We start from the raw sequence: 15,411 nt of genomic DNA, 5'->3' as shown, positions 1-15,411 counted from the left end.
AAAGGAGGAGTGGATGGTGGGAGGAAGATGAGGGAAGAGACAGGGAGAAAAGGAAGCAGGGAAACTCTGGTAAGCTGGGAAAATTAGCTAACTAATTAAAAAAATTTAAAGAGCAAATCTCTTGCAAGCAAAAGAGTAAGGTTGGTTATTAATCTAAGTGTAAGATTTAATAGGGCTAGGGAGTCAGTTCAGCAGATAAAGGTGCTTGCTGCTAACCTTGATAACCTGAGTTCAATCCTGGGATCCCACAGAGTAGAAGGAGAGAATTGACTTTCACAAATTTTCCTCTCATGTCCACACATGTGCTGCTACAAGTGTGCATGCACACCCACACTCATGCAAACATGCACACTGAATCAATAAATACATCTAATTAAAAATCAATCATTTCAAAAAATCATTTTAAAGTATGACCACATTGCAAAACCAGGCCTTCGTATTCTAAGGACTGGAGCAGCACCTGCTCAACCATGGGTTGCACTATGCCATCATTTATGCACCACAGATATTGCACTGTTTGATAAGTAGGCAATCTAGAAACAAAAGGAAAAATATAGATATTCTAAAGCACCCCCAGACTGGCCCACTGCTGTTCACATAAGTATCTTTACACACTAACACACAAGTTATCTTTATAATCAGTCCTATCTAGAAAACATGTAAGATTCTCCACAGAAGAAGTACTGCAGAACTGGCCACAAGGAAAGACTGCTTCCTTCCTGAGTAATCTATCCACCTTCTACCTCAAATTCTATTCTGCCTGTTTCCCTGGTCATTACAAATTCTGTATCCCTGCCATTACTAGGAATTTTCCCTTGAGATTTAGTTAGCATCGGTTACTTCCAGTTTTGGTCTTATCTTACCTTCATTCAAGGTTAAGTCTCACATTAGCACTCTTATAAAGCAAGCACCAGAACCAGCCTTCCTTCTGTATAATGCACTGCACACGGCCTACTTGACATCTTTAAGGAGAAATGGAGTATTCTTCCACCACCCACTAATTCTCTTCCTTGAGAAATAATGTGGAGCCAGAAAGTTACTGGAGAGCATACTGCCCTTGGCTCACTTTGTCATACTCTCATGTGGGCAGTTCAGCTGGACTACAAATGGCTCCCTAGACAACTGTGAGTGGTAATCCTGACTTACCAGTATAACTCGGTTGATTGACATTTCCACCATTTTTTATGCAATAGCGAACCAGATCAACATCATTATGGAGAGCAGCTTTATACAGTAAATTCTCTCCAAAAACATTTCTCCGGTTTATACTACAAAGACACATTTTATTCATCTTCCTTTTTCCTAAAATGAGAGAAAGAACAAAGGTGCACACCTTTAATCCCAGAACCCAGGAGGCAGGGCCAGGTGGATATAAATTCAAGGACAACCTGGTCTATAAAGTGAATTCCAGGACAGCCAAGGCTACACAGAGAAACCCTTTGTCAAAATGGGGCAGAGGGCAGGGAAGAGACTATCATTAATCTAGTCAATATTAGAAGTGGGTATAATACATTAAAGAATATTTTATCCATTAGTCTTACTGTAATTTTATCTAAATATAAAAAATGTAAAGATATGTTAGTTTTAAAATGTTTGTAGTTAACTAAAACTCATGATATAGAACATTAAACATCATGATTAAAACCTTATGAAAGTGCTCATAAAAGATGACACATTTTCTTAAAATTTCTAAGCAAAGGATTTCTTAAATCTAGAATTATTTACTATCTGCTATATTATCTATCTGCATGTCTCCGCAGGTCCATGAGGTTCTAGGAGATGGTAGAGCTTTTAAGAAGCTGGGTCTACTGAGAGGAAGTCAGGTTACTGGAGGTGTGCTGGCAAAAGAGATCTTAACATATGTAGATTTGTCCCCCAGGTGCTCCTGCCATGACCACAGATCCAATCATCTATGGACTGCACCCTCTACATCTAGAATCCAAAATAATATTTTTCTCTATAAGTTTATTGTCTTTAGAAATCTACTAGACTGATAAATTATCAAACTTTACATTATTGTAAAACATGTCTTATAGTTATGAGAATATCTCTGTGCCATATGAGAAACATAAAACAAACTAACTTCAACAAGACTAGAAACAGAATAGCTAAATTTTAGAATTGCTAAATTTTCTAATTTTTTTCTGTGGGTATTTTTTCCAGCATGTATGCCTGTGCTCTTGTGTGCCTGATGTCTACAGAGGCCAGAAGAGGGAACTGGATCCCCTGAGATTGTAGTTTCAAACAAGTGTAAGCTGCCCTGTGGTTGCTGGGAATTGAACCTGGGTCCTCTGGAAGAGCAGCCAGTGTTCTTAACTGCTGAGCCATTTCTCCAGTCTTATTAAATTTTCTCTTTAATAAAAATAACTAAACTCAAATTAAAGAATGATGATCTCCATTTTTGCAATAAATAAATAATTTGCTAAGTCATGATAGATACAATTAAAACAATTTCCAGAAGACACAACCCAAGTACCAATTCTTAACTGTGCCTCTTAAAACACTAAAATTAACTTCTCATGGATTTTTCAAAACCAGCCACTCCTTGGGGCGATACTCAATGGATAGCCTGAATTTCAAGATAGCTTTGATGACAGAGTTTCCAATTTTGATCTAGCCAAATCCCCTATATAGGAACTCGACAATGGTGAAGTAGAGATGAACAGGGTTCCGTAACCCAGCAGGAAGGAAGGCTGAAGAAGGAGGCTTTTCCAGTTCTAACCTAGCCAAGCTCCCCTGTCTATCGACTTGATAATGATGAAGCAGAAACTGGGCACAGTCCTATAACCCAGCAGGAAGGAAGACTGAAGAACCACGAGATCCAGGCTAGCTTAACTACACAGTACATTCCAGAACAGCCTGGGCTATGTGGCAAGGCCCTGTTTGAAAAATCAAACAAATAAAAACCTTAAAAAGGTAATGGAGTACCGAGGACTTTTCTTAATTGTCTGTAATTTTATTAATTTGTCTTTTATTTTGATGCCTCTATTAGGTCTTGCTGTAAGAGAAAATGGACAGACAGACCACCCTAATTGCTATATATTAGAGACTACTACCCTTAGACCAAAGAATACAAACATCCTCCCACCATATAATATGCATGCCTAACAAGAAATATGGTTCTTGATCCAAAATATGTCTGTTTTGATTTACTTGCTATTTTAGTAATTTATCAAAAGAAGCAAACAAAGATATAAAGCATAAGCAACTCTGCAGTGAACACTAAGCTGTGGGAGGCATTCATGTTCAGTGATTTGTCCTCTCAAGGGAAACAACTAGACAAACAGACAAAATACATATAGATCTCTTTGCAAACATAAGAAAATTGGCAAATTAGATCTGTGACCCTGCATGTAGAGAAACGAATACAATGAGCCCCAAGGACTCTATGGCTTTTGTTCAGACAAACTTTCAGAGAATAATGGTACAGGGGAAGGGTGTTACAAAGTAAGGTGGTCCCATTAATTTTAGAAACAGAATCAGAGTTTGGTGAGACAGTTGTATCTAGAATTTAATGTGACAAGTGGGGTACCAGAGAAGAGGAAATAAAGAAAAGGTACCGAAAATCTATATAAGGGGGGGGGGGTCCTTGAGTCATTGGTTAAGTAAACTGCTTGCATATAAGAAAAATCTTGGGCTGGGGAGATGGCTCAATGAGTACAGTGCTTGCTAAGCAAGTGTGAGAACCTGAGTTTGGATCCTCAGCACCCGTGTAAAGGCCAGGCACAACAACATGTGCCTGACCCCAGAGGTGGGGAGGTACAGACTAGCTAATTGGTTATTAGAAACAAAAACCTCAAAGTAAGTGAAAAAATAATGTGGGAAAACAATAGGAATAGATACATACAATACATCAGCGTCTGGTCTCCACATGCATACACATAGACAGGCATACATCTACAGACACATGCATATACCCCACATAAACACAAAGAGGAGCCTCTTCCATAAGGCTAAGCAAGAACAACTAATGAGTAAGTAGAAAATTGCCAGCTCTCACACAGGGCTAGGAGACATTTGCATTCCTAGAAGTTTGCATATACAGACCTTGCTGAACATCCAGGGCATTTAAGAGACCCCAGAATGGTCATTTCTCATGACCTCCCTTCTCCAGGGCCCAACACTACACCTACCTTTCAAAATCTTAACACTGAAAAGTTAATCTTCATGTAACTTGTCAGCAAAAGTAAAATTCAACACTACTTTTAAAACACACAAGCAGAAATATTTTGTTGCATATGAATATCGACTCATTTTCCATATTGTCTTTCCACTTCAGAAAAGAAGTTTTGTATGTTTATTTCCAGACTGTATTTAATTTCCTTGACCTATTTCCGTACTGACGCCAGCCATGTCATTTTTTATTATTATAGCTACAAAATTCCTAAAGCTTGATCAGGATAGCTCTCAAATTTTATTTCCAGACACTTTGCTGTTGTAGGTCCTTTGCATTTAAAAATGAATTGACTCATAGTAATCTTATGAAAGGAAATGAAAAGAGAGAGATGAGGGAGGAAAGGGGAATGGAGTGGAGAGAAGGCTGGAGTGGTGGCTCAGTCAGCAAAGTGCTTGCCTAGCAAGCACAAGAACTTGAGTTAGATCCAAGAAGACAGAGACTAGGGCTCCTAAGGGCTTGCTAGCTAGCCAACTTAGCTTTCTTCGGCAAGTTCCAGGCCAGTGAGAGGCCTTGACATGTATCTAAACATGTGCACCTTTCTCCTCTGCCTAAACCTGTGCACATGTGCATGCACGCATGCACAGACATGGGGGTGGGGAAAAGAAAAGGCAAACAGTCTCTGCATGGGTTTTGATTAGGATTTTATGCAAATCATAAACCCGAGAAGCAACACTTTATAATAGTTCTCTTCTGTTAATCAAATTTTCTTTGTTTTCTTTAGGTCTTTTTTTGTTTTGGTAAGTTTTAGTGATCTGACTTTTTTTATATAAAATTCATTCCTAAATACACATTTTGCTATTATAAAAGTAGTTTTCAAATTTCACTTTATTTATTGATATAGAATATATGGATATTTGCTTATTTTGCATCCCACAACTTGATGAATTAAATGACGGTAGTTTTATTAGTTGCTTTCCTGCTGCTATAATAAAACACCATAACCAAAAGCATCTTAAAGAATAGCTTATTTTGGCTTACAGTTTCAGAGGTAACGTAGCTTTTATCATAGATTCTATCAAATTGTTGATATAGATAATTGTCTTTGTGTCTAAATACACTCTTCTTAATATTCTTGCTCTTTGTTTTTCTACATAATAACTAGCTAGAACTTCACAATGTTCAACAGAAATAGTGAGAATAGATACTTTTATTAGTGGTATTAGGGGATATTCTGGCTATTTACTTTTTTATCGACTTGACACAAGGCTGGAGTCATTTGGGAAGAGGGAATCTCAGTTGAGAAAATGCCACTACCAGATTACCCTGTGAGCAAGTCTGTGGGAGCATTTACTTGACTAATGAGTGATATGGGAAGGTCCAGCTCACTGTGGGTGGTCCTGCCCCTGGGTAGGTGGCCCTGAATTGCATAAAACAACAGGTTGAACAAGCCATGGAGAACAAAACAGTAAGCAGAGTTTCTCCAAGGCTTCTGCTTCAGTTCTTGATTCCAGGTCCCTGCCTTGAGTTTCTGCCCTGACTTCCCTTGGTAATAGATTATGACTTGAAATTTGTTTATAAGAAAACAAAACAAAGCAGAAACCCCCTGGATAAGTTGCTTTTGATCATGATAATGCTTTTGATCATGTTGTCCCAGCAATAGAAGCCCTAAGCAAGACAAAGGGAAAGCATTTATTATCTTATCAATGACTAGGCTAGTCACATGGTTTTCACACATGCCTGTGTCAGGCTGAGGAAACTCTTCTATCCTTGTTTCCCGAAATTCTGACTAGAAGTGAGGAATTGATGTTATCTGATGTTCTCTTTACTTCTGTTAAAATGATCTATATAGGTTTTTCTTTTGAGATTGTTAATCTAAGTTGTAGTGAGTAATTTTCAAATTTAAAGCCAGTATCAATGGTAAAGATTTAGGTATTAGTATTTTGACATTAAAAATTGCACTATTTAAACTGTATACAATTCAGTGAGTTTAGAGACAAGGATAGACGTGTGAAAAGTACTATCATCAAGACCGCAGACATAGCCTCCCTACCCTTCCTGTTCTTTGTTCTGTTTCACAGGAGTTTCTTCCTTACGAGTGCACTTAAACCTTTGTGTCACATCACTAGCAGTTCTGTTTCACATTGTATCTTCTTTAGAATGTATTTCTACAAATGTTTAAATGTATATATTCAGTATTATCATTCTTTTCCCTTATACCTTAGTTTTTATTTGAATAATTATTTAAAAGGCCTTTGGACTTTTCAATATTAAGATGATAAAAAGAGTTAAATCTGTTCTCTTCAGAATATTTTAATTTAAACCTCTGATCAGCCAGAAATTCAATTTAGAATGAGGGATATTATATGTAATACTTAGTCCTTGCCAACACTTTGAGATATGAATGGTTGTTATCACTCATTATCCTCATATTTCCTTGTATTTGCCTTCCAAATCTAAAACCTCTTTTTATTTCATTGATTTATCTGTTGGTCCTATGCCATGACAAATTAATTTTAGTGGTTTTCTAAAATGTTATGATCTACACAGAACAAGTTCTTACCACACTATCTCTGCGTTAACTTTTCTGAATATTTTTGCTTGTTTTTTTATACTTACTTTTCTACCTGAAACTTAATGTCATTTTGTAGCAATCTCATAGCTACCCTCCAGCCCTGTTAAAATAAAGGAAAATAATCAAGCAGACAGAACTCTGTGTATGGAGGACTAGAGAGATTACCCAGTGGGGAAGAGTACTTGTTCTACAGTCATGAAAACCTAAGTTCAAATGCTTAGCACCCACAAGAAAAGACAGGCACAGCTGCAGAAGGCAGAAACCCTAGCAGTAGGAGGCAAGAGAAGGCGAACTGCTAGCTATCCAGTCCAGCGAGGGTTCTGTCTGAAAACGGACAGTTGTGAAACAAGATACCCAGTGTCCTGCTCTGGTTTCTGCACGCACAGGCATGCATACTAACATACTCATATGCATGCAATGCATACATACACGCACACATACACACACCCCCATATGGTTTTATGTTGTGTGTGTATGAAAGTGTGATATATGAGCAGATACAGGTGTGTATGGACGCCAGACAGAGATCAATGTCAAGGGTCCTAGCTCAATCACTCAGTTTTGAAATAGGGTTTCTCACTAATTTCTCATGGATTTGACAAAAAAACTAGCTGGCCAACAATACATACAAATCTTCCTTCCCTGCCTCCCCAAGTACTAGGATTACAAGAATGTGCTGCTGTTTCTCTCTTTACTAATGTGCTTGTCACTACTGCATTGCTGTAAAGAGACACTACGAATAAGACAACACTTATAAAACCAAGCATTTAATTGGGGACTTCAAATTTCAGAGGTTTAGTTCATTATCATCACGAACATGGCAACATCCATGGCACTGGAGCAGCAGGTGAGAGCTACATCTTGACCCTCAAGTGGAGGTGGGAGGACTGTACCTGTCATAGGCATCTGAAACCTCAAAGCCCACCCCATCAACACACTTCCTCCAACACAGCCACACCTATTAAAACAAGGTCACTTTCCCTAATCCTTCTAATCCCTTCCAACAGTTCCACTCCCTGGTGAATCAACATTCAATATATGAGGCTGTGAGGACCACTCTTACCCATACCACCACAGTGCTGGAAATTAAACTCAGGCCATTGTACTCACTTGGCAAGCATTTATTGTTTGAACTACCTCCCCAGGTCCCAAATCTACTTTGGATTGAGATCCCATGCACTTATGAAGTAACTGAGAGAGAAGATTTCTTAAGTTCGAAATCTAACTGAGAACTAGTTTCCTGTTTCCACTTGTTCAAGTCGCCTTTTGTTTTAAACCGTCTTCGTACAGGTGAGACACAGGTTTTATTGTCACAGGCATATTTTCTTTATTTTTATATTATTATAATTATTATAATTCTATATAATTATAATTATATAAAATTGTATCTTATTTTGCTTATCTAGTTAATATATGAGATACTAGTTTTTTCAGTTTATTTAATTTTTCTAGACTTTATTCTGAAATAATTTCAGGCTCTCAGAAAACTATGTACAAAAAATAAAGGGTCTAAGGATATAGCCTAGTGGTGGAGTGCCTGCCTAGCATGTGTGCCTGCCTAGCATGTGTGAAGCCCTGAGTTTGATCTGAGTAGAAAAGAAAAATAAGCAAAGGAGTCAACGGCAACCTTTTCTCACAACTTTAAATCATTTTCATCTATCCTATCTATTATCTATCAATCTATATCTGCATACTATTTTTCTGCTGTGCACAGACAGATGGGATGATAGTGTGTAACTTTTAGATACCGTACATTTTATAACTAATACTTAACATGCATTTTCTAAGAATATAAACATTCTCTTATACAATCAAAAGTACTATTTTCAGATTCAGAAAACTCAAACAGATACCATCTATTGCCCATATTTCAATTTTGTCAAGTTCAATATAGAACTTTTTCGAGACAAAATTTCTCTTTAGCTTTGGAGCTTGTCCTAGAACTAGATCTTGTAGATCTGGCCTTGAATTTACAGAGATCCGTCTGCCTCTACCTCCTGAGCGCTGGGATTAAAGGTGTATACCACCACCACCCTGACTGTAACACAATTTTTTAATTCAATCTTACAGTTTATATAAAAACAGCAATTTGCCCTCTCATTGTCTCTACTCCTGTTTTTGGTATGCATTGTGAGTCTTTTGCTGTGTTAGTCATATATTCAAAAATGAAATTATCATCTAGCTGCTCTCTATAGTGGACAGTACAGAAACTGTACTGTAAATGGCTGTAAAACAGGTAATATTACCCTGACAGCCATTTAATTTCAAATCCCATTCATGTTACTAAGAAGCAATGTGTGCTAGTAGAAAAAGTCTTACTTACCATCACGAAAATTGTTAACTCATCAATAAAACTGAGGTAATATTATAAATTGTTCTACTTCAATTCTTTCTCTATAAGCTACTTAAAGAAATGAAAAAATATTCAAAATATGTCTCACCATTTTTTATTTTAAGTTGTTCGTTTTTCTTTCTCTGTTCACTCTTGAGTCTGGATAAATGCATATTCTTCCTCTGACTGTCAGTCTTTAAAACAGAACCCTGCATTCTTTAAAAAAATGGACTTATTAAATAATTGCAATTTTTATAAGCACTCATGGAGAATCACATAAAATTTTGACAACTATTGAAAACCCAAAGATAGTTACTGAGTTATTCTTAACTGCCAAAGCAACTTAAATATGGGATGGGGCCTAAGTGAGCTATAGAGACCCCTGTGAGAGCCAAGCCCATGCCAGTCTTTTAGTTACTTTCAGTGTAGTTCCCTACAAATGTGAGGATTCTCAGGCTCCCACTATTCACTCTATTCACCGCATATGGGAAGGAGGGAGGCTCTCTGCAGGAATGTGAGGGGTGAAGGAACTTACTATGTAGTGGGGCACTGATCAAAAAATTGAAAATTAAAAACAGCAATAGAAAAATGTTTTTTTACTTAGGGGTAAGTTGACACTGCCTCTAACATCCTCCAGCACACAATTATCGATTAGATTTTCAGAATATCTGGTGAACAAGATACAATGTAACAACACACCTGAAATTCTCAGTTGCAAATATGCTATGCATTCGATCCTCATAACTAAGTGGTTTTGATGAAATACTTTCTGGCATTTTCAAGACATCTGTATGTGCCACAACTCTGTTTGCTTTCAGTTTTTCCAGTCTAGATGATCTTCTGAGTACATGGGGTGTTTCCTGGACAGAGGTGTTTTTCACAGTATCTGAATTTCTCTTAATGTTTAGTTGCTCATAAGATGTCCTTGTTTGCAATCTAAATAGTTTTGGGTCTTCTATAGTCTATAAAAATATACACATATCTATAAATAATCACAACATTAAACCAAAAATTAAATTTATCTTCTCTGATAAAATTGTTTTTGAGATGAAAGTGTCCCAACTCATAAGCATATATGAACATAATGCTACGATTGTATTTTGAAAGAACAATGTAGACTTTAAGCTTGTGAAAAAACATAAGCAGTTAGTCTTGGTGACTCATGTCTATAATCCCACTAATTGGAAAACTGAGGCAGGAGAATTGAGTTTAATTGGACTTCATAGAGAGACCTGGGGGGAGGGGGTAGTGGAAAGACTTTAAAATTATTTTCATCAATATTTAACTTTAAAATTCACAGGAAAATACAAGATCACTTTCGGTGCATTACTTTGGCAGGAAGTAAGTTGTTTGGAATAAGACACCCACATAAGAGCATGACAAGACCAGTCAAGAGCAGACTAGTGGTCTATGAAGCCTAGTACTCCACTGGTAGAGAAGCAATGACATTTAGAGAACACGGTGACACATAACTTCATATTTTCAAAAGTCAATAGTATGTCATGAACTCTTCTAATTACTCCTTGATAGTCTACTAAAGATCTAACACCTACGAAGACATTTACATTTTACATATACCACCTAAAACTTCTTGAGCTCATGTATATAAACAGATGCAAAGTTTCTCAAAATAAAATATTGAAAGTTTTTGTTTTTTGATATTTTAATCACAGCTGAGTAAGAAAACTGAATTTGATTTATTCTAAATGAATTTCTTTTCTACTGTTTAAAGTATTTCTTTCCTTAAACTTGAAAACTTGCTAAGTTTATGCTTACTTTACCACTATTAATTATATTTTCTTCTGTAACACGAATTCTAATTGGTGTTAATAATAAAAGCCTAGAGTCAGATACAGAGGTTAATGCTGAAGATCAGAGAGGCAGAGCACTAGCCACTAGAGAGTTCTTTCACCTCTCCCAAAGCTTAGACTGAAAGAGAGATCCTGTCCTCAGGCTGCATCTCCAGAATGTAACGGTCTCCACCAAACCTCAGCCTGCACTGCTCCTCAGATTCGTCCTGCCTTATATTCTTCTCTGCCAGCCATACCACTCCTGCCTCCATCTCCCTAGTGCTAGAATTAATGGTGTGTGACCCCAAGTGCTGGGATCACCTTTGTGTGAGCTCTGTTTGTCTTTTATACAGATTCAATCTTGTGTATCCCAGAGTGGCCTTGAATCAACAGAGGTCCTTCTGCCTCTGTCTCCCAAATCCTGGAATTAAAGATGTGTGTCACCACTGCCTGACCCCTAAGGCTAATTAGTGTGGCTATCTCTGCTTCTCTGATCTTCTGGCAAGCTTTATTTGTTAAAACACAAACAAAATATCACTGCATTCTACATTTACTCATATTCCTTCTTTTTATCCTAGAACACAAAAATGTTTAATCACCTTTAACACGCCATGATTAATGTATCTTTTTCTGAGTTTTTCCTTTTTTGGTGGAGGGGGGTCTCCCTGTGTAGCCTTGGCTGTTCTGGAACTTACTCTATAGGCAAGGCTGAACTCATAGAGATTCACCCGCCACTGCCTCCAGAGTGCTGGGATTAAAGATGTCTGGCCTGTTTTCTTTTCTTAAACCTATATGTCTATCTGAAATTTGCCAGACAGATTATATTAGTATTACTCTAGGTTTGTATGCTGCAACATAAACTCAACTTTTCTCTAAATCTTCCTAGGGATATAGATGGAATATTTTGTTAACTGCCAAGACAAAATAAAAAAGGTATCTAAGCTTCCATTATTATGAATTGATTAAACTATAATGTATTTATATAATGCATCTATATGTCATTTAGTAACCTAAAAGATTTAAAAGTGTTAAATTTCCTGACACTAAAAAATTAAGCAACATGCATTAGGTTTAAAAAATAAGTTGTAAAGCATCCTGTATTATACAATCTCATTTGAATAAAATAAATTTACATGGACTAGAAGTAATTGAAGCTACACCAAACTGTTAACAATGTTTAGAGAGTGGATTTTGGGGGAACTTTATTATCATACTGTTATATAATCTTAGAATGTTTGATTTGTTCTTTTGGTTTTGGTTGATCTGAGATAGGGTGTTGCTATGGTCACATGCTAGCCTTGAACTCCTGAACAGTTGATCCTGCTGCCTCAGCCTCTCCAGCGCTGGAATTGCAAGTATACATCACCATAGTTGCCTTTAATTTTATAGTAATGAAAATACAAACATAAAAAGAGAGCTTGGCTCCTGTTGCACATCTGTAGGGCCGCTGGGCATAATGCTGTAGGAATTCTAAAGCTACAAGTTATGTCTGGCATTCCACTCAGATACTAGAGGCAAACAGGGCTTAGCAAAGGCTTAATTCTTCCTCCATCCCACATTAGGAGCCCAAATTACTCTGTCCAACTATAGTGTTCTGTATCTACACTGAACTCCGTTAATAGAGTATTCGAAATAACAGAGAAATTTCTGGTAGTAAATACTTTCCTATATAATAAAAAACTTAACAATATGCCTTAACTTAATCCCTTGTAAACTCCACCCAGTACTTCTAAAAGAAGCAATCTATGTGTGAAAGTTACACAGTATCTTCCAGATGTTGGTATCTGGTGAGATGATTTAAACGTAACACAATGAAGATTGTTACAGGTCACTACAAAAGTTATACTCAGATACTTAAACTGTGCTCTTCTACTTGTCCTACTAACAGATGTTGTTCCACAACCAGGATAACCTGAACTGTTTATATGGTAAGGTAGAAAAGAGACTTAATTCACCTGTGCTATTTGTGTGCAGTCTTCATCTATCTGAGACATGGTAGGCTGCACTTCTAAACATCCATTTCCACCACTAACACTGCTGCTTTTCTCTTGTCCTTGACAGATGGGTCCTATAGGTCCAGGTTCTACATCACCATCTGGTAGCATGTTGATGGTTGCCAGCAATTCAGCAGGCAATGCATCATCATTCTTCGTGTTTTCTAGTACATCTCTACAACATGCTGACGAGGCATTCAAAGTGACTGACACAGAACTCAAGGAGTTGCTCAATGGGTTCATCAATTCTTGAGGATTGAAGTCATTCACTATTTCAAGCAGTGTTTCTTCTTGGGTGCCTTCTGGTGATTCTAGTAATCTTTCTAAAGCAGACACAAATGTTTCAAGAGAGCTTTCTTCATCTTTGGTTTCTTTAGATGTCATGGTCAGTGTTACTTCCTTTTCAGGCTCAAAAAATTTATTTGGTACAGCTAAGGTCTTCACTGGCTCTGCTAATGATTTCTCCTTTGGTGTAACCAAATCAGATGCCATAAGTGAAGTACCAGAAAGAAGACTAATTTCAGGGGAATCTGTGTTTTCACTTAGTTCCTGTGTATTACAGAAAATACAAAGCAACATTTAAAATTAAAAATTAGTTTTATATCTCCTTTTGTCAGTAATTTATTTTTACCAACTGTCTACTTTATCCATAAATAAAAAGAATACTTCTCACTACTTTTCTATATGAAATCAGTAATGCCTGGATACATGGTTAAATATTTAACCAAGAGTGGTTAAGTGGACCAAAAGTGACACTGGCTGGATCACAGATGACAAATTATCTTTTCAACTATGCTTTAATTATCTGTTCCAACAAAAGAGACAGATGCCCTGGTTAGTTAAATTAACAAATGACCTCAATACTTCACAGCTTAAGTAATGGTGTAAAATTCTTTCTTGCCAAATATTTAAAAAATTCTATCAGTCATAAAAACTATGAAACTGTTATCATTTCACCTTTTGAATTAATATGCAAATATGAAATAAGAAGGTAAAAAGGACAGGAAATCAGAAGGGGAAATAAGAGAAATGAATGATGTGGGTATGCCAATGTAGATATATAAACAGTTCAGGTTATCCTGGTTGTAGAACAACATCTGACTACATCCACATAAACCTGAGAATGCTTGGGAAGGAATTCTAGACACAAGAGAACAGAGTTAAGCACAATTTCTTGCAAGCCAGCATTTTTTTTTCAGATGGGCTTGGTTTGCTTGTGGTAAGCAGGAATGCCATAGCTCCTTTAGGAGAGGTCTTCCTGATTCAGCGGTAGAAAAAAAAAGTTGAATGAGTTAAGGACAGAGAGACAGTTCATTGTATGGGCTGCTAAGCTAAATCAATATACATATTTTAAAGATATCTTGACTTCAAAATTTGGGTCTATGGATTTGTTGCTTTGGAAAAGAGGTTCTTCCTTTTTTTTCCACAAAAGATAAGAACTTATGGATTCATTCCAAACTAATGTGGTTTGATGGACCAAGAGCCCCTGAAAGGGCGCCATGAACAGCCTCAAAAATTACTCCACCCAACAAAAAGCAGGAAGCAGTTTGGAGAGAATGATGCCCAAATCCCCTAAATGACAATTTAATTGTTTGTTTATATTTAAAGGGGGATATGCTATAGAGATGGATACTTTGCACTGGTATGGATCTTGGTCTATGGATAGCAATTTTAGTCAATTTTATTATATGTATATTTCTGTTCTTGATTAAGGTATTGTGTTTGTGCAGCTCATTTAAAAATGTAATGTATAATTTAGAAATACAGGTTAATAGAGAGTCATCTATAATAGTCAAGCTTATAGTCATTTCAGTTAGGTTTTCTAGATGTATAGAGATGTATTTCAGATGGATAGGTATTCTTCAGCTCTTTCAAAGTCTACAGAACATGGCATTTAAAATGTTCTAAGAACTTAGGGCATGACAGTAAGACACATTGCTTCTGGCAGCAACAATCTACTTCAAGAGGATGAAGAGCATTAAAGAGACTCCTTATAGAGTTTGCTAGCCATTTGGACAAGAAACTATTCTTGCCTGGACGTCTTGATGCTATGCTGTATGAACTAGACATGCAGGACCCACATAGAAATGACTGATGAACTTGCCTAAAGGTGAGGTATCCTTCAGGGTTCCTGATTCATGAAAGAGTATGCCAGACATTCTGCAGGACACAAAAAATGTGACTGACAAACTGACAATATAGGTGGATATGCCTTTGAAATTTCTTGCTTCATGGAAAAGTCTGCTGGATACTAAGGGCCTGTATACTGAAGATGGGTGCCCCATATTACAGAAGAACTTTGGGTGACTATCCAGGCAGCAAGATATCTCTGTCAATTCTAGAGTTTTGAAAGTTGCTTACAATGTACTTCCTGTTTACTTAGTTAATATTATATACTTCTAGAGTCTTTGATGAAGTAGAATAGTTATAGTTTTCCTTAGTTATGATAAAAGATAAAGTAGATATAAATATTGTATCTATAATTCTTACTTGATATCTGTTTTGTTATATGTAATCTTGCTGTGTTAAAGTTAAAACCTTCCTTTATATTAAGACAGAAAAGGGAGGTGATTTATGCTGTGAATATGTTTTATTGCCAATAAAGA

General features: G+C 36.8%; 1 protein-coding gene across 2 annotated transcripts in view; it reads right to left on the bottom strand.

Annotated features, from left to right (window-relative positions):
- Ankrd31 (ankyrin repeat domain 31) overlaps positions 1–15,411 on the bottom strand; it is a 149,671-nt gene that overhangs the window by 79,453 nt on the left and 54,807 nt on the right. Inside the window, exons 7-10 of one of the 2 annotated variants that reach the window (XM_087896805.1) lie at positions 12,767–13,354; positions 9,721–9,983; positions 9,131–9,237; positions 1,147–1,302 (exon numbers count right to left, since the gene is read on the bottom strand). In XM_087896805.1, the coding sequence (XP_087752931.1) occupies positions 1,147–1,302; positions 9,131–9,237; positions 9,721–9,983; positions 12,767–13,354 (1,114 nt within the window). The remainder of the gene's footprint in view (positions 1–1,146; positions 1,303–9,130; positions 9,238–9,720; positions 9,984–12,766; positions 13,355–15,411) is intronic. The other variant, XM_087896806.1, reaches the window with a different exon arrangement.

This window comes from Myodes glareolus, chromosome 15, assembly GCF_982192425.1.
Source record: "Myodes glareolus chromosome 15, mMyoGla1.1, whole genome shotgun sequence".
NCBI lineage: Eukaryota > Metazoa > Chordata > Mammalia > Rodentia > Cricetidae > Myodes > Myodes glareolus.
The sequence above is the reverse complement of the archived record's forward strand: the minus strand, read 5'-3'. Positions and strand labels throughout refer to the sequence as shown.